Source organism: Belonocnema kinseyi, chromosome 4 (assembly GCF_010883055.1).
Source record: "Belonocnema kinseyi isolate 2016_QV_RU_SX_M_011 chromosome 4, B_treatae_v1, whole genome shotgun sequence".
Taxonomy (NCBI): Eukaryota; Metazoa; Arthropoda; class Insecta; order Hymenoptera; family Cynipidae; genus Belonocnema; species Belonocnema kinseyi.
Window position 1 is genome coordinate 50206217 of NC_046660.1, and position 21282 is coordinate 50227498.

At 31.6% G+C, this 21282-nt stretch overlaps 1 protein-coding gene across 1 annotated transcript; it reads left to right on the forward strand.

The window, feature by feature from the left end:
• The first annotated feature begins 6939 nt into the window (after positions 1–6939).
• LOC117171904 (putative carbonic anhydrase 3) lies at positions 6940–18635 on the forward strand. The gene is made up of 9 exons (XM_033359553.1): positions 6940–7050; positions 7103–7186; positions 7392–7580; positions 7666–7772; positions 8620–8666; positions 8763–8877; positions 17911–18144; positions 18238–18443; positions 18571–18635. The coding sequence occupies exons 2-8, from the start codon at positions 7132–7134 to the stop codon at positions 18436–18438; spliced, it is 948 nt and encodes a 315-aa protein (XP_033215444.1). The 5' UTR covers positions 6940–7050; positions 7103–7131; the 3' UTR covers positions 18439–18443; positions 18571–18635.
• The last annotated feature ends 2647 nt before the right edge of the window (positions 18636–21282 follow it).

The window sequence follows — 21282 nt, forward strand, 5'->3', positions numbered from 1 at the left end:
AAATATTTTTAATTAAAATTTTGCCAAGATAAAAGTTACTAAAAAATTATATGCGGAATTAGAAACGAAAATAAAGAAAAAATGCGCTTGGCTCATATCGTCTCATGTCTGGGGCGGGATGAGTCAGACATTGGGGCGACATAGTTCACCTAATTAAATGACTTATTATATATTATTTGTAATTAAGAGCCTTATTAAGTTTGACTATTTTAAAATGAAAACATATCTTACACATAGCTTTCCAAAATGGATCGGAAAATTTAAAGTATTTAATTCATAATGATGCAATCACTAATCCTGACCTCTATCGTAAATAACACTACAAAGAGTAAATAGAAAAACGAATTATATCCACATATATATCAGTAATTATATTATAGAAATAAATATAGCAATTTTCCGACTTGATCATGTACATTGTCTCAGTAAAAGATTTCTACTATTCGTAAACCCCCAAATACTAGACTGTTTTACTACAATTGCTGCATGACACTGAATTTCATATACAGTAAGGACGTTTACTATGTAGTCATAGGAACATAATTATATAAACGTTAGCATGCAATGCAACCCGCCTTGCATTTGTGTAATGCAAAAAAGAACTATACAGGCGATTTTAATTCGGTTTCCAAATCTCCCGCGCTCGAGATCTTGCGCTGATTGGTCAAAGGCTTCGAGACTCAGAAGATGTGCGCAAAATATACGTATAAACAAATTTTGAAAAAAGGTTATGTTCCCCAAGATTCACCGCGGATTTCAAATGAATAATAATTTACGAATTAGAAACAATGTAACACAATATTAGAATGTGTTCACAAAAATTCTAGGGACGTGATTTCTTTGGGAAATTTTTCTTAAATCTTTTTTTGCGAAATCTTTTTTATTCGTTGAAATCATTGAATTATTTGAAATCTATAATTAGTAAAAAAAAATCTTCTAAAATGTTTTGAAACCGTTTCAAATCTTCCAAATTTTTTTAAATCTTTGAAATCTGGTAAACTGTAACCTTTTCAAAATCTTTGAAACCCTTTACATCTTTTAAAACCTAAAAATTCTTTGGGAAATTGTTACGAAATATTTAAAATCTGATAAACACGCCTTTATAAAATGTTCAAAATCCGTTTAAGTATTTTTAAATCTTTGAAACGTTTGGAAATCTTTATTAATGTTTTGTAATATGGTGTATACTCAAACACTGAGTGGTGAAACTCTTGAAAATTCCGTTATATGGCCATGGCTCATTTTAATAGACCTTTTTATTCTATATGTCGGCAGTGCGCACATGCCGAATTTTTACGTCATTTCCGTAATTTTCGAACAGTTTTTTGTCGAAATGTATGGAAAATATTGTTAATAAAAACAACAACCAAAAATTAATTCGTAAAAACAGAGATTTTTAAGGTAGAGCATTTTTAAGTCTATTCAAAAAAAGGTGAAAAAAGTGCAAAGAGTGCGGCGAGCAAGGCCATTATTTGCATTTGTTGGCACCTGTCATCTTCTAAAAAATGATAAAAAATTCGGCGAAACTCACGGAAGATGATGTTCCAGACGCAAAAGTAGTGCACGAATCAGTAGAAGAGAACAGTATTGAGCAGCTGAAATTATGTCCTAAATGTAGAAAACCACCATTAAAAGGAAGAAAACGTGATTTAGTGGAAAGGATAGTTGAGGTTTTGTATGGCAGGTATAAATATTTTCTTTTATACAAGATTTGCAGTTTAGAACTTTGTTTGAGTAAATATGTAATATTCACAAAAATATAAAATAACACAATATTATATTTTCTACTTCTCTTTTTCAAGTTTAGACAATAAAAAGCCATTGGTTAGTGATCTCCTGGTAGAAGGAATGTACTAACAAATTTTCCTTCTTTCATATAAACTGGTTATAAATACATAAATATAATAGCTTTGCGTTCTCAAGTGAAAGTATTAAATAGATTTTATTGTTATCAACAAATTTAGGTGGTTCGAAACCCCAATAACAATGCTTCATTTAATATGTAAGCAAATGTTAGCAAAGAAAGAAAATATTAATACCTGCCAAACACAACCTCAACTAACCTTTCTACTGAATCACTTTTTTTCCTTTTAAAGATAGTTTCCTATATTTTATCCATCGTTCAAGCTGTTTAACACTGCGCTCTTCCACCGATTTGTGCACTAATTTTGCTCCTGGAACATCTTTTGTGATTTTTTTCGGATTTTAAAACATTTTTTTGAAGACGACAGATGTCAACAAATGTAAATAACGGGCTTGCTCGCCACACTTTTCGCAGTTTTTTTTTCTAAATACACTTAAAAATTTGTTTTCTTTAAACTCTGATATATTAACACATTTATTTTTCGTTGTTATTTTTATTTACAATATTTTCCATACATTTCGACTCAAAGCAGTTCGAAAAATACGGAAATGGCGTAAAATCCTGGCACGTGCGCACTGTCGACCTCTAGGATAAAAAGGTCTATTCTGAAGCTGAGTTAATATTGAAGATTTCAGCTGATAATTTTTATAATTTCTAAGTCAAATATCACAAAAAATGTATACTTTAACATTCTATAGTATCGGAGACGAAATCTTCAATGTCGCTGAATACCCAGTTTATAAGAATAATTCGTCGCTTCGTACCTCTCCTCATTTGAATCTCAGATTTATCGTTGCAATTTTTATAATCTTACGAATTACAATCTTCGTTGAAGCTAGTCAAAAGCGTTTGATTCCCATATTTAATTCAATAAGCAAAACAACAGAAATTATCACCAATTAATTACGTACAATCTGCAGATATTCAATTTATTTAATTAATTAAGATCGAAGTACAAAACGATTTTGACACTTGTCAAATGTCAAATATAACTCACGTGCCGTTACATTAGTGCAAACCAACTCCAATTTTTAAGAAAGTACTTAATGCACCTCCGAATGTATTTTTGAACAATTTTAATGTTGTGTTACATTTTTTTTAATTCGTAACTAATTATTTATATGAAATGCGCGGTGAATCCTGGGGAACATAACCTTTTTTCAGAATTTGGTTATACGTATATTTTGCGTACGTCTTCTGAGTCTCGAAGCCTTTGACCAATCGGCGCAAGATCTCGAGCGCGGGAGATTTGGAAACCGAACTAAAATCGCCTATATAGTAGTTTTTTGCATTACACAAATGAAAGACGGGTTGCATTGTATGCTAGAGTTTATATAATTCTATTCCCTATGACTACATAGTAAACGAAAACGTCCTTACTGCATGTTGGGAAAACAGTGCTCTCTCCTCTGGTTGACAGCAACTTATATTATTTTATCATACCTATAACATTGCTGCTGTCATACTTTTTCTGAGAATTTTTCCCGAAAAGGTTAGTTTTTTATACGTTTACAACATTATTAACACCCTGCACAGTCTTATAATACGCAACATTGCATTCTAACGTACTGACTGCTGCATTAAGAGGTTAGATTAATGTACAGGAAGAGGTGGCTCAGTCCGCCCCAAAACAGTAGCTCATTCCGCCCCATATGACACTTTTTAGTCAAATCGAAATTTCACCTATTCCGGTTTTATAATTATATATATAAATCTGTTGAAAATTTGAGTTCTAATAAATAAGCTATCCAAATAACCAATGGAAAAACATCTAATATGCGATTTTGTGTGATTCTTGGACCTTCTAAACAAATGCAAAATAGCAGAATACATGTCTTACAATTTTTACTTTCATTTTTTCTAGATTTATTCAATATTAGGCAAAAAAATTTCAAAAAAGAAGTTCGATAATGTTTTTCGTGATATTAATACGAAATATTTACACAATAAACGATAATCTACGAGAAAATTAAGTGACTCATCTTACCCCATATACTAATCTCGCCCCAACCTACCCTATTTTCCTGCTATAGTAAGGAACAGCTCGAGTTGATTTTTTCCTTGTTGATCCAATCTTTTGTAGGACAAAAATTCTGAACCTTGTCTGACTTGTGAACGAACACTCGAACGAAAGAAAGTTATTTTATTTTCATCCTTAAATAGGATTTTACACGATTGTTTATCTGTACGAAAGAAATACATAATATTACTTTGAAATACATAAAAAAACCTTCGAGCATGAATTCAAATATTTTATCCTCAAACAGTTCTTATACTAAGTTTTATATCTTATGATTTTGGGTTTTGGATAAATAAATCCAGTTTTATAAGTTGAAAATTGTGACTCTTTAGTCTTTATTTCTTCTCCCGAGTGAACTCGCATGTTTCAAATATATTAAGTTTATAAAAACCTTTTCACGTATAAATAATTAATCATTTTTGCTTCTAGCCAAATATTTAGCATGAAATCTAGATCCTGTTTGATATGCGCAATAAAATGGACAAAAAAATGTTTTCTTTTATTTCATTAGCATAGTTGGTAAAAGTTGTATTTTTGAAAAAAGCATACCTACGTGCTAGAAATATGGAATTATTAAATTTTTAAGTGATGGTCAAGTTACAACTTTTCTAAAATGTGCAAACATTTCTCTGATTTTTCATTGGACAATTTTTCATTTCCAATCATTAATATTCAAATACCAGCATTTTAATCTTGCAATACTTTTAACATAGCATATTTTATAAACAAAATAAAACAGTATTTTATATAGAAATGTAGAATCCTCAAGTCTTTAATTTGATTTTAAACAGAAAAAATGTCTTTCCTACTAGAAAAGATGGCTTTTTAACATAGTACTAGAACAAAGTAATTGCATTTTTAAGATTTTTCACACCAAAAAAAATAAAATTTTATCTAAATCATTGAACCTTTAAAACTAAAGACAAATTTTCTTCACAAAAATTGAATTTTCAACAACAAAAATAAAATTTTTAACTAAAAACTTTTTTTTATCAAAAAAGGCGAATTTTCAACTAAAAAATATTATTCTTAAAAAAATGGAAAAAATGGAAAAGTTCCATTTTCTATTAAAAAAGATTTTTTAAGCAAACAAAAAAACAATATAAATCTTTAATAAAAATTTGTTTATTCACAAACTAATTTAACCAAATCCTTTAAAGAAATTAGTTGAATACTCAAGCAAAGAATAATGTTTTTTAACCAAATAGTTACATTTTCATTAAAATAATAAAATAAAATTTCTTTAGTAACAGATGAAGTTTTAAATCAAAAGGATAAATTTTCGGAAAAATAGTTAAATTTTCTGTTGAAAAAGATTTCAATCGAGTTTTCACGATCAAAATATGAATTTTTAAACGAAAAAATAATTTTCTATGTAAAAAATTTAATTTTCAATCCAAAAAGATAGTTATAAACAATAATAAATCCTAATAAGAATTCTGCAACCAAGTAAGATTCATTCTCTACCTAGAAATGAATTTTCAACTATTAGGTTGACCTTTTTTGAAAATAGTTGCATTTTCAATTGAATAGTTATATTCTTTGACCAAATAGAGAATTATTAAATAAAATATATACATTTTCAATCCGGGGTGGAATAATGAAATTTTCAGTTATGGGCTTGTTATCAAGTATGCAAAGAAACTCACTCTCTACTGCATTTATCCTAAACCGAAAAAAAATTGAAAAGGCTTAGCTGAAGCAGATGAAATAATTTTATTCAAAAAACACACATACATACGAAATTAAGTTTCTAAGAAAGCAGTTCAATATGCAGGCAAATAGTTATCTTTTTAACCCATTAATTGAGTTTTCTACAAGAAAAATAGAAATTTTCACGACGAATCAATTAATAAAAACACGACGAATCAATTAATTTGCAAGAAAAAACAGAAAAATAAGACTTTCAATTTGTAATTTCACGCGAAATTTCGCAGTAATTCCTGTCATCTCATTGGCTAACTACATTATAGAACCATTCAGATCCCGTCTGTTATGTTCCGTTCCATGATTCATTGATACCCTTCGACGTCATTTCGCGTTTGCCAGCACACAATTTAACATAGTACGCATAAAACCCTGACTATTTTCGGACTTGTGTATTATTTTCTAATTTATGTTTAACATTCAGAAAATTAGGAAGTACGGTTTAAAATTTTTTCTAAATAGAAGGTGTGATTTTTTCGACTTAAGACGAACCCGTTTTCTTCACGTGGCGCTTTTGAGGCTAAAACCACCTAATCGTATTTTTTTTCTTTTAACATACATAGAGAATGAACGTCATTCAAGATGACATAAGAGAGTTTATAATATATCTTTGATAATTTTTAGACTTCTTTACAATTATTATATACAAAGCGTCTTTAATCTAAAGTAATAAGTATAAAATAAAATTTCGTTTATAATGAACTTATTACTTAAGCAAAAGACGTTCTGTATATAATATATTATTTTGTATAAGCGCTAATGACTCTAAATTAAACTCAATTGAAAAAAAAAATTTTATTCTCTTGCAGGGCAATAAGGGAGAAAACTATTGTAAGGCCTATGAGGACCTTACAAGGGGCTTAGCTAGGCACTACAGAGGGCCACTTTATGGGCTCTTTAGAACTTCGACCTAATAATAGTCATTTTTTCAAGACTCAATTCTTTCTTCGACATACTAGCATCCGATAAATAGAAGGCCTTTATAATAATAATAATAATAATAATAATAATAATAATAATAGTAGTAGAAATTTCAATTCTATTAGTTCCTTGTAGAACTTTAAATAGAGTATGCCAAGAAATTCATTTAATTAAGAATGTACAAAATTAAATCGTTGCAATTTTTCCTACAAGAGGTAGAGTCATGGGATGGTGCTTCCCCACTTAAGACCTAGTACAAGCTTCTTCAGCGAGTATCCACAACTACGCCTTCCCAATCAGCAATCTAAACTGTCGTCTCACTCTTACAGCTGAGTAAAGATTTGTGTTGGTAGACACGAGACATGTGTCTCCGAAGTAAATAGAGCTGAATTTTACCTCGTAAAAGAGACCTGACCTCGTGTGCTCCACTTATGTTATCAATATATTTCGAATACGACGAACTTTATAAAACAGCTGCTTAGTAGACTTCACAATTTATTCTTCACACTACTGGATCTTCAAGCGAATAAAAAAAGAAGTAAGAGTTAAAATTTAAATCTAAAAATACAGCTACAATATTATTTTCTTAGGATAATTCAAGATTATCCAAAACTTCGGAATGAACACGCCACACTTGATAACGACTATTCTTCTTAGCCTTATTTTAGGAACGAGTAAGTGATATTTTTGCAACTATTTTTAAACATATTGCTTCATTCCTTTTGAGCTAAACACAACATTTTAATTTCATTTCTAACTTGTAAATTTGTTCAATAAGGAACAAGCATTCATTTTTTTAATTATTCAAATAATAAGAGTAACAATTTAGATCATTGGTTCTTATTGCACAGCTTTATCGTTTTTATTTGTTTCTCACAGATGCATGGAACTATAAGGATGCTAAAAAATGGGGCAACAAATATAAAAAATGTAAGGGAAGACATCAATCTCCCATACTTTTAAATCCTGCTGGCTCGCCTCCTTTTTCAAATTTCAAGAAAACAATCAGACTTACAGACTTTAACAAATTACCAGACAAGTTAACCATAAAGAATACTGGTCGCACTGGTATTAACCATTATTTATTTCAATTTATACATATAATTCTACTTTATTTTATTTGATTCATATATTTACTTTTCGTACAATAAAGTGGAAATGAAAGCCGAGTGGACAGGAGAAGCTCCAAAGTGTTATGGTGGACCCCTTGATGGGAAGTATGTGTTTGAAAAAGTCACTTTTCATTGGGCTCAAAAAAAGGTGAATGTTTTTAAATTATTGAATAATATCTAAATTGAATTAATGAGGATTTGCTAATTATAGTGGTGATTTTTTTCTACTTTAATTACAACAGAGTGACAAATAGAAAAATTGCATTAGAGAACACGATATTGTCGTATTTTCAGCTTTATTGACACCATGACAATACAGTATCGTGAAACTTGTAAATAGACTACGTCATGACCCCTTCATCTACAAAAAGTATACACAAACTGTTGCTTGAAAATAGAAAGACTAGATTATTTACTGAGATATTAATTTATTTCCAGTGGGCACAAAGTTTGGCGACGTCTTTACAACATCTTTACAACTTTAGGACATCCTATGTCCATGTCGTTAAGATGTCTTTACGATATCGTAAGTAAGTCGTATGATCTGACGATGACTTTACGACATCGCAAAGACACTGAAACGACATGAACATAGGATGTCGTAAAGATGTCGTAAAGATGTCGTAACGATGTCGTCAAATTTTGTGCCCACTGGGTTCTACCTCAGATATTCATGTTACAAATAATTATAAAGAACCCCGATCTTATTTGGAAAACAATCGACAAGAAAAATTCGCCAATTGTTTTATAACCAAAATTTCCAAAGAATTAGTCAATATTTTCACCGTATTGCCTTTTAGACGTAAAATAATCCCGTGTTTCTTTAATATTCTATTCTTAAAATTATGAAATCCTCCTTTATCAGTCAAAAATTCGATTTACAAATCAATCAGTAAAACTTTCACAAAAATATGAATTCATGTGGAGTTATTAATAGAGCCTTTACTGAAAATCATAACAAAGATCTCTCTTCTTTTATTCTCACGAATAAAAAGTGGATAGCCTTTGAAGCTTCGCCAAATGCAGAACAAGATCGAATGACGTAAGTCAAAAATTCTATCTGAATATTTTTGTTGTCGCTAACACTGAAAAAAAAACATTCGATAATAAATTTCATACAATGATTTTTGTTCAATAGGTACGATATGGAAATGAAAATGTTTTTTTATAAAGAACATTTGAAGTCATTTGAGAAAGCTGAATCGAAAAAGGGCGGTCTTGTCGTATTTAGCATGGGGCTCACGGTGTTTCGGGTAAGAAGTGCAAATTAATTAAATAAAATACTTTCCATCAATAAGTTGTACCATGTGTAAACTTATCGTGTACAATTCCGCCTTTTCTGGCTCCAGAAGGTGCTGCGTGATCCTTAACGATCAAAAAATTTTCTTAATATCAATCCCAAATATTTGTTTGGATACGTGCAAAAAAAAGGACCAGGAGTTTAAAAGTACCAATATGAAAAATTAACAATAAGAAAAAAACATTTTTCTCCTTATTGTCTAGTCAGCATTTTCAGACCCCTAGGCCAATGCTGGCTAGCTAATCAGGATTAAAGATGTCTCTAACCTTTAAATAGAAATATTTTTCGCATATTTCAAAAATAATAAAAGCAAAGTTTTTTTCTCTTATCATCTAGCAGTCTTTGAAATAATTGAAAACATTGAAAATCTAAAATAGATTTTCAGAATGCTGACTGAATAGCGCTAGATTAACTTTTTTGGACTAACGTCTGACCAAACAAAAACGTTTCACTTCTACTCAGCGCGATAATAAACCGTCTTGAAAGCGCACAGTGGGTTAATATAAAAAAAGAAGTTCAAAATGACATTTAAAACGCAATTGTGCATCGATTTTAGAATTTTATTTTAATTCATGACTAAATTTTTCATAAAATAGCGACAGTAAATTTATTATTTTATTGCTTAATCCATTTTTATGTCAACACAAACAGGGACAAAATTTCAATGTTTTTAATTTCATTTTCTATTTTTCAAACAAAAAATTTCTGCTCTTAAATCGGTTATTTTAATCTTGACAATGATACCTGATCATTAACATTTGAAATTAAATGTTATTTGTTTATTTTATAAACCAATTATATAAACAAATGTACATTTTGGGCGTTTTTGGGTGAAAAGAAGCCGCTTGTTTCTTCTGACCTTGTTACAATTCTATTGCCAATTAATTTTTCTGAAGAAAAATTTGCAACCTATTAATATTTGTATATTTTATAAACAAATGCACATTTTGGGCGATTTGAAGCTGAAATAAACCGCTTTGTCTTCTGTCTTTGCAAAAATTATATTACCAACAACGTTTTTTTAAAACAAATCTTACCACCCATCAATAACTGTTTCTTTTATAAACAATTTATATAAAAAAATATACATTTTGGATGCTTTTTAAGGCAGTATTCTACTGTGAAACGCTTAAAAATAAAGCTATTTTTGCGAATTTTTTCTGAAATTGTTAATAATTATATCGATGTAGGGTTTATTAGGATTAATTAATACACTCTTGAAATACATTTTTAAAAGAATTTCATTTACTTGATTGACTTTTTATACAAAAAAACGTCAGTCAAAGTCAACTCCTAAAAAAATCTGTAGTTTGGCGCTGTTGTAAAAATCTCGAGAATGGGCGGACTAAAATCAAAAAATTAAACAGCTTTAGATTTAATATGACTCCAGCAACCGGATGAACTAAAAGTTTAGAAAAAATTTTATTTTATCTATATTTTCTTGCAAAAAAACTGAGAAAATAAATTCACTCTTTTTAGTTTTGTTTTGTTTGTTGCCGCCATTTTGTTATTTTTGCATATATATCAGAAATCCTAGTTCAGCCGATTGCTGGAGTCATAATGAAGGAGTCACTTTTTCTTCTGACCTCGCTGAAATTATATTTATAACGATGTTTAATGACAAAATGTCACCATGAATTAATATTTGCCTATTTTATAAATGAATTATCTTAATGAATTCAAATATAAAGCTTTATTAAGGAAAAAGTTATCGTTTTTTCATCTGATCTTGTTCATATTATATTTGATGTTATACGGCCAATGATGTTCTATAGAAAAATGTTGCTAAATATCGCTAATTGTTTAGCTTATAAACAAATGTACATTGCAGATATTTATAGGCAGAAATAAGTTATTTTATTTTCATTATTTTTAAGCTATATTGACAATGAATTGCCTAGATGAAATTGTGTAATGTCTTACTATTAATTCACTTCAAAAACGAATTAGGTAAACAAATGCAAATTCCAAGCTTTTATAGGCAAAAAAATCTTTTTTTTATCTAGTCTGGTGAAAATGATACTGTGGATGATGTTCTTTGACAAAATTTTGCGATAAAATGGAATTCTTAAAATTTATAACAATTTACTTTTAAACTACGCACTGAAGGTCTTTATAGTCAGAAAAACTATCTTCTTTCTTTTAGCCTTGTTAAAATAATATTGGAAACGTTTTTTAGATGAAATATCGTAGAAAAATAGAATTCATAAAATTTATATACAATTTAAATGAAAAATACACATTCTATATATAACTTTTATCTCAACATAAATACGATGACAAACGCCTTCTTTTTGTCCACAAATGTCTAAAATTGACATTTATTTATATAATTTGTTTATAAAATGAACGAATCGCACAAAAATAATAACAAATATATATACATACATAATAAATAATACCAAAATTTTTTCTGAAAATGTTATTATTAATATATAATTTGAAAAATAATGTAGGAAATAACGATTGATTTTCGCTTAAAAACGCCTAAAATGTTCAGTTTTGATATAATTCGTTTATAAAATAAACGAATATTATTAGGTCGCAAAAAGTTTTTCGGGAAAAATTATTGGCATAATAATTTTATCAAGGTGAAAAAAATCACTTATTTTTGCTTAAAATCGCCGAAAATGTGCATTTGTTTGTATTAGTTGTTTATAAAATAAACAAATATTTATGGGTGGCAAAATTTTTGTAAGAAGCCACCATTGGAAATATAATTTTAGGAAGGTCAGGAAAAAAAGTATTTTTCGCTTAAAAACGCCCAAAATGTGCAGTTGTTTCATAATTAGTGTATAAAATAAACAAATAACTATGAAAATTAACTATAGAATTTAACGATTTTTTATCTTTCACATACTCTTGTGCATTAAATAAAATGGACGAGAAGTATAAGAAAAATGTTGTCTAAAAGATAAAAAATGACATTAAAAAAATCGACACTTTTTCACCGTTTGTATTAACGTAAATATTAAATAATAAAAAATAAAATAAAAAATGTACCCACATTTTTTTGTAAAATTTAGTCCTGAATTTTAAAAAATCTTGTAAAAACACTTGAAAGAATAAAAAATGTAATACACTGCAGTCCCGCTTTAGAAGTCGTTTGGGGGATACCCTTCATCTCCGTACTATCTCGAGACTCGGCAAACCATAAGCAATCAGGGCTGTTTGAATAATTTCTGTCTTCTTTTCTTCTGAACATTTTTTTGTTGTATTTTTTCAATTTTGATTTTATAATGTCACAATAAACGTGAAAGCATTTGTACTAAAAAATCAAACTTTATAAAAATACTGATTTTTAAGTATGTACGTGTATGTTTTAGGGTGGCCATTTCAATTTAAGAACAAAATATCCGGTTATTTCCCGTGTCTTTCTAAGTTCGCAAACATTTTCAACGGTCAATAAAATTTTTAAAAATCGAACTCTGGGGCTAAGCATTTTCCATGCATACTAATAAAAAATAAAGTAAAAATTAAAGCGCACAAAGTGGAACTCTTGAATTTGAAACTTTTAAAATTAACCTTTGAAAATTTTTAATTAAAGAACTTTGTATTATATTACTCAATATTTACACGCATATAATGGAAGGTAGTAACACTTCAATTAAAGAAGTTTAAATGAAATTAATTATTTTCGACTTATATAAATTAGAGAGTTCAAATATTGATACAAGCCGGGGTGTTACGAGTAGGTTTGTGACCCGACTGGATCTAAAGGAGGTGGAAGAGTGGAGGGCGATTGTGTTGAGGTCTATGGTGTGCGTGTGACTCGTCTATTGCACGGATGCTAGGCGGAAGGAGTGTGGAGAGCCGTCGTACCCTCCTGGGCAGAGGCTTCTCACCACAAGTTCGCCGGTGTCTTCTCGGGCGTGGCGAGTTGTTTGTACCCTCCTGGGCAGAGGCTACTTTACCACGACTTCTGGCTACTGCTGATTGGGGCTGGAAGCGATCCTCGGATGAGGTGAAGCTTGTAAGTGCTGGGAAGGAGGACCACAGAACGCACTATGGCCTTGGGATTGGAAGCGGAGGAGGATAAGGGAGAGAGACGGTAGTCTTTCACCGGAAGACCGACTTGAAGCGGCTAAGCGGCAGTGGTTTCACGTGCGCTGGCCGGGACAGGAAGATTTGGTCTTTCCAGACATACTTCTGGTTGAAGGATAGAGAAAAGGATGAAAGAATAAGCAGAGACAATCGGAGCCGCAAGAAAGGCTAACCGGTCCCCGAAATAACTATAGCTAAAGGCAATCGGGGTTGCGAAAAGCTTACCGGCCTAAGAAAGATAGAAAGAGAGGCCTACCGGAGCTGCTAGAAGAGCTTACCGACACAGAAGAGTGTAGAGAGATAGTAAAGCGATCGAGGCGGGGCTGCAAAGAACTTACCGACCTCTGAAAAAGAAAAGGAGAGCGGGCGGAGCAGCTAAGAGCTTACCGACTTAGTTGCGGGCGGAGCAACTAAGAGCTTACCGATTCTGGTCAATGAGTAAGTGAGCGAGTTGGTGGATGAAGAGGACTTGCGAGAGCAAGGAGAAAGAGAGAGGAAGGCTGCAATTATTTTTAGAATTCGAAAGCACGTTTATTCTCAAAAAATGGTACAACTGAAGCCAATATAAGAGTGCGTACTTTCGCTTTTTTGCTTTTTAACAATCTTTATTTAATATGAACCAGGATTTGTACATGAAAATATTATACAATAAGGTCTAAGATGAATACTGAAGAGGCAGCCATTTCTCGATGAGAAATTTTATCCTATTAAATAATCTATTTGATTTCGTTTACTATTCTAATTATTTACCATGATCGAATTAAATCTGTTATGAGTATCGGGTGAAAAGTTGTGTAAAAACCCATAAAGTTATCAAGATTTTATTCTTAGTTTCATAGCCAATTATTATGTTGTATATTACTTTCTTAAACATTTTGCTAATTGTGGGTAACGGACTGATTGGTCGGTAGCTGGCTGGTAACTTTTTATCTTTCCCGGCTTTTTTAGGAAAATTTTGTAATACAATGTTCTGAATACCATCCAGACCCGGTGCTTTTGTGGGTTTTATTCTCTTATCAATCTTTTTAATTCCTTCAGGGGAGGAAAGATCGATGACTTCTACATTAATTCTTGGGTTGGCTAATTCATGCCACCTAGAAATGACAATATCCTCAATAGCAGTGTCCCCCATGTCAGATATCATGCAATGGACTTTTTCATAATGTTCACTAATAAGTTGGACTTATCAGGGTCACAATGAACAAGTCCGTTCTCATCCCTCAAGGCGGGTATAGGTTGCATATTATTTTTTAAAAAGCATTTAGTAATTTTTCATATGGAACTATTTTGAGGGTTAAGGGTATTAGGCTTTCAATTCCATTTTTTATTATTATGTTTTGCAATTTTTTATTGATAGTATTTGTGAGTCTATTTTCAATTTTACGAATTTCATCGCTATGGTTTCTTTTACACATATTTCTTAATTGGTTTCTAGTTTGAATCAAAATCTTTAATTTCAGGAGGCAAGATATACATTGCTTTCCCTCCACACCCTTTAGTAAATGCAATAGATTTTACCATCGCATGTTTGACTACTACCACCAAGGTGCTAATGCTATTATCTAATTCGAACTCGGAATTGATGTTTTTTATTAATATTGAGGTTTTTATTGACAGACTACCGGAACGTAGCACACCTAGCCTGTTTATAATTAAGAAATTTTTGCTCTAGACAAATAATTTTGACAGAGTTAGATAACATAATTATGATGGGGAGATGATTCGAGTTAAGTTCATCCAGTATCTCTAGTTCAATGTCACATTTAATATTTTTAGCTAAGTCTATGTCAACCGTGCTAGGGGTGCCTTTATTATAAGGATATAAAGTATGGCCATTAGGATCAAGCATCTTGTACATTTTATTAATAGCAAAATCCAGAATTATCTTTCCATTATCATTATTATTGTTACAATTCCAAAAAGTATTTTTTGCATTTAGATCACCGTAAATAAGTAGTTTTTCCCCTAGTTTATTCAAGAGACAAAGATCATTATTAGAAATTTTTGCCTTGGGTGGATCGTAAACTGGAACGATTACTAACCCACTATTAAGTTTAATATTTACGGCTTCAAGGCTGTTAGTGCTTATTAACACTTCATGATACTGGATCACACTTTTGACAATGATCATAACCCAACCGCCTACGGTATTATCGCTTCTTTCTTTTCGGATAGATTCGTACCCAAAGAGTTTAAATTTTACACCACGTTTTAATTTTGTTCCATTTAAGAGCATTATGTCAATGTTATTTTCAACAATAAATTGCTTAAGTTCGCTTTGGTTTTCACGCAAATCATTAGCTTTCCAATGCCCCATTTTCAATTAATTAATATTAAAATTATTTACAGCCATTCTTGGTTAAAATTCTATAAAAAGTTTGAAGTATCTCTAAATCGTTATTACCATGACTTAAATTATGATTTAGTTCCCTAACAAGTTCTAACATCTTACCTATATCATATATTTGATTCAGTCTTCTAACTTCAGTCATTTATTCCTGCAGATCTTGAAGTTCTTGTCCCTGATGTCTTCTCTCAGTATCATGTAGATTTTGCCTTGTAGTACACGTTGTCGCTGGCTCAGATACCTGTCTCCTGACAGTAGGAAGAACAGAAAAGTTGGTTTTTGTTAGCACAGGAATACTGATCCTTTGCGGTTGTCTATCGTGCACATGCTTACGTCTGGATTCCACCTAGGCCAATTGTTTGAGATATTTTAGACACTTAGAGTAGTACGCCGAATGCAGCCCTGCGCAGTTTGCGCATTTAAGAGGAATTTCCTTCGTCTTCTTGCATGTAACTGTTAGATGATCTAAATCGCACTTGATGCATCTGGGAGTGTTTCTGCAGTATGTAGTCCCATATCTAAATCGCTGACATCGATGACATTGGGTGATCTTTCTCCTGTTTCTATACCGTTCCCAGTGTATTCGTACATAAGACAGGTAGCGGATCTCCTTATCCTTTTTAAGATCCGTGTTGTGTGGAAAGTCTATTAGATAGATGGGTTGATCTGTGGGAAGCTCGCCCTTAGTCTGAGTCTTCAGGATTGTAATTTTGTGACATTTAACTCCCTACCGGTTAAAGTCATCCTCAAGTGGAGTTTCGGGTCGCGTTTTATGAAGGATTTTAAAGTTGCGACAAATCCTGAATAATCATCCAACTCATGAGAGATTATTATAGGTGGCATCTTCTTCTTCTTTCCAGAGATTGCGTTGCACTTCTCTTCCTACACCTTTGCTGCTACGTCCTGTTTCTCATCCTGATTAATATTAGTCTCATCACACACATCACTGTTCTGTAAGAATTCATACCGATTTCTCAGAGACATCGCTGTCGGTTGTTCAGAATCATTCCTAGGTCTTTTAGCAGACCTGAGGCCCCACTTGTCAGGAATTTTCAAGTCTTGTTTCCACTAGCATAAATGCGAAGGTCATTGCACTAGACTATCACTATGATGCACTTTTTGTATAGTCCAAACTTTTCACTTAGCAATAACGTGCGCCAGCCGCCTTCATCGAATCTGCGTACTTTCACCTTCACGCACCCGCTAGTATTTCCGCCAAACGAGAGGCGGTCCGGTCAGCGATTGGCCCGGTGCTCTTAGCCACTCGCGTCGCTGATGGAGGGGCGTAGCAGCTGCCCCGTCCATCCGAGTCTATTCAAAGTTGAGCGCGCAGCTTGAATTTTGAAACGCTCGTAGCGATTTCGTACACGGTACGAAATCGAAAATTACAAAATTTACAAAAATGCGAAGAATAACAATAAAATTGCCGAAAATAAAATTTCCAAAAGTGGCGATATCCAAAATAGAATTACAGAGAATATAAAATCTGGAGAGTAGAAATACTAAAGTAAAGATATAAAATCACGGAGAATAACTAGAGCAAATATATACAAAGAAAAAATGAAAATATAGTGCATGCAAGTAAATATATAAAATAAACATAAGTTGCAGGAGAAACATTGAATGATTAAAATTTAGAAATAATTATAAAAGGAAAATAGAACTTTGGTAAAACTAGAGTAAAAATAAAAGAAACATCACAAGACGGGGACTCATTCCTGGCAAATTGGTTTAAATTGGTTCTCAAACTATGGAACCATAACAATATCAGATTGAATTCCAACAATATCAATCCATGTTATTATTTTCAATGCTCTAAATTGAAGAGTGAATTAAGGAACTTTAAAATTGTTTAAATTAAAAATATCAGCTTAAAAATAAAATCTAAAGTAGAAAATTTTTAAATTAAAAGATTTTAGAATTACGCATTCTAAAGTAAATGTTATCATTATTCAAAAACATAACAATTCAACTCATTATTTTAAAAGCTGTTAAGGCGAACTTCGATAGATTTTTCTTCTTAAGATTGATAAACTTCTTGGCCGAACCAAGCATTCTTCAAACTAGACTGTTTTGAGTCACCTGATTTCAGTTCGCCTAAAAGCTTATATGGCTTTTCGAAAGATAAATGCTTCCTTTTTTCTTACTTCGAAATTTCGTAACGCCTGGCCGCGCATAGTCTAAACACTAAGTGACTGAACACAAACTGAAGATAATGTCCTGCGACAGTTTTTCCACTGACTGAAAATGACTGAAGCAGGTCACCTTGTCCTCTATAACGGGAACTTTTTTGTGGGGCTGCAATGTAACTCTGTTTTAAAGAAAAATGCTATACTAAATATTTGTAATATAAATCTTTTTGTAAATACTAAAAATTATTTTAAATATTTTAAAATCCCTCGAAACTCTTTTAAAACTCTTGAAAATTCCTTGGAAGTTAAAAAAATACTCTAAACTTTTTAAAATCTATTGAAATACCTTCAAGTTATAAAAATATATTTAAAAAATACATTTCTACAAAAATAACAGAAAACACAAAACAGAGTTTGTCTGAAGGCAAAATCCTATATTATTGACACAATCGTAAAATTTCAGGAGGGATATGGTATTGCCGAACCTTTGTTTGACAACCTGGAAAAAAAAATTAATAAGGTGCGATCTCCAAATTCAACAGCAGAGATAACCCCTTTCCGCTTCGCAAGTATTTTTGATAAGCCTAGTAGAATGCTACCCTTTTATTACTACGAAGGCTCGCTAGATTATCCGCCTTGTTCAGAATCTGTGTCTTGGTTCATAATGGATTCTAATACTGGTATTGCCGATAGCCTAGTAAGAATCTAGATTTCTTTAAAATATATGCGCAAATCAGTCTGACATTTGGTTTAATACTATTATCTTGTATTCGCATTTTTTCTCTTTCAGATACGTAAAGTGAGGACAATAAAATTAGCCGAAGAAGACAAGTCGAATGTTAGACCTCCCCAGCCACTAAACAAACGTGAAGTTCATTTTGTGTGTAATTATGAAGGGCACGAGGATTGGGAGAAACAGTTCGACAGTAAACCGTCGCAAGCAAATGCAGATGCCTCTTTTAAAAATTTGCCTGCAGACGGCAGGGATTAGACAGTGTGAATATTTGATTTTCGTATGCAAATTTCTAAAAATAATTTAAATTGAAGTATTAAAATGAAATACAGTGTTTGCTTGCATTATCTGAGTCATTTCATGTACAGATCCTCGTAATTGCAAATCTAGGTATGGACTATTACTAAACTTTTTCCCATACTTGACTACTAGTAATATACCCTGCGAAGTTTAGTTTGATCAAATAGTGAATTCTGTTCTATGTATGGATCACAAAATACAAATGTTTGGACATTCATTGAAAAACATTCTTCTATGACAAAATATGATTTGGAATTTTTAGTAATAACAACTGAGAATATAAATATTGAAAATGATTAATTAGAAAATAAAATGTCGAGTTTGCCAGAAACTCCAACTGGAGGTAGTAAGGAAACAAGAAATTAAGAAAATGTGGCTAATAATATTAGCAAAGCAAAGAAAAATAAGGTATTTTTACATATTTTTTGTAAAATGATACAAATTTAAATAATTATGCAGGTAAATAAAAAATAAATGATTGATTTTTAATATTATATTCTTTATTACTTCTATTTCGTAAAAATTTGTGTAAGTAAGATTTAGGGAATATTTTATATGCATAAACTACTCTACAATACTGGCAATAAACGACACATCATTTTTTTATTAAAAATATTAAGGATGTTTTCAGTATAAAATCAAGCACATCACTAAATTTTTAACTTGATTTATGAAATCAGAAAAGATAGCCGCATTGCTAAGTCTGCCGAATTTAGGAAAATGAAAATAAATTTACTATGAAAAAAAAACAGTTTAATACTTAACAGTTTATTTTAAAATATTTAATTTAAGTTTTGTATTTTGTTTTTGCTTTAGAAATTAGCCATAATACTGATTTAATCTCCATATTACTGCATCGGTTTATTATGTTCTTCATAAGATTGTCTACAAACTCTATGTATGACTGAATACGTGCTAAACAATGTTTAACTAATTAGGGGCATAATCAGTAACAAGTTTAGTTTAAACAAAAACCGGAAAAATGAAGTTCTTTCCTAGCTAATATTGAAAATAAATTAAAGATACACTTGTTTTTCATTCACATTATATTTTTAATGTACACCAAAGTAAAGCACATTATTTACCAACATATATGTATAATAGCTGGCTAAATGGCGCGGTGCAACCAGGCTCTAAAGTTATTACCTCTCACGCGCAGGGTCGATGCTATTTGAATGATCCTATTTTGTTAACGAATGATTTAATTAAGGGGCTACGCCAGTTTCTCACTTTCGAAAAATCGATTTTTCGTTTTTGCATATTTCGATAGTATATTGTTCTGAGAATAATTTTCTAAAGTTATATGGTCGTGTCCTTAATAATTTTGAAATGGGAGCATACTAAGCGCATGGGAATTTGCCGAGAAGCGCGACATGACGCGTACACAGAAAAAAAATCTTGGTTTGAAAATAAAAGTGGGCTTCTTTCAAGATGTAACATAAAAAAGACCAGCTCCACTAAAAAGTAACATAGCTTGAACACTTTGAAACGAACTACTTATCGAACTACAAGTTAAACCCGATGTAGTCTGGCAAGTAGTCGGTATCAATAATATGGGCTAACATGAAGCTACTGCATGGTTTAGAAACTAGTTGTTAGCTAGACAGTAGGCTAGCTAAGAAAACAATTTATTTGAGAAAAAGAAACTTTTCTTTGGTATATCCTCATTATTGGATATATTATTATATTTATACGTCGTTTCATTATGCCAATACGTAAATATTCGCGTCTGTAGGTTATTCCGTGGTCTAGTTATTCTCTGAGTGAACAGAGTATCTACTCAAACGATTAAGAAACAGATAGGTGCGATGAGTACACGACGCGTCTCGCTCGGCTCGCTCATCTATTTTCACGCCACAATTTGTTCAATTTGGTTATAGCTGTTCAGACTCAGAGGTCTAACAGCTAGACCTTGAGGGCTAAGGCAAGCCTCATTGTCTTCTTCTTTTGAGTCCAAATCTTGCTGCCTCAGGTGGAAGACCATATGGGGCTTGATTTAAATACGAAAGACTAAGGGTTAGCCATAATTGTGTGGTTTTTTTAAAATTGAATACCCTTAATAGCTCTTTTTAAGACATAATTATTGCTAAATTTAATACATCAGCTTAATTTAAGGCAAAAGTGAAAAGAAGACCACCATAGAAGTGAGACTTTTTTTCTGTGTACCTCCTGGCTGAGAAACGGCACCAAGAGATCATTAGAGAGGCTCGGAAAACTCGTTCAAAAGCTGCAGCTGATGAGCAATCATTCCATAAGCAAGAGAAAGGTGAATTGTATGGCCCTGGAATAGCAAAACAACTGTAAGCATGAATCAGTAGTCAAAACTTTAAACGCGTTTTTCTCTAAACTGTATTTTTCAAAATGGCTCCAGTTGTAACTCGAAAACTAATTAACCGATCAGCTTAAAATTTTATACGGGTATTCGGGACATATTATTACATCGGATGAAGTACTATCTTTTTGATTTTCTGAAAAATGAAACTTTATTATGCGAAAAGCGCGCGTTTTTATCATGCAAAATCGAAACTTTTTTCAAAACCCTGCCATTTGTTAACTTTTAATATTTTCAAGAGATTTAGGTTCATCCAGTGGAGAATCTCATACAGTTTAAGGGAAATTTTTAATTTTTTATTTTAGGCATCCCGACGTGACGTACAACTGCAGCGGTTTTTTAAACTTTTTTTAGTACCTCCGCAGCGCCACATATAACTCTGCTTTAAATTAAAATTTATACTTTTTAGAATTTTGTTTTAAGAGGTAGTAAATACAATCATAAAATTGTAGACCATTCGACCACGTAGT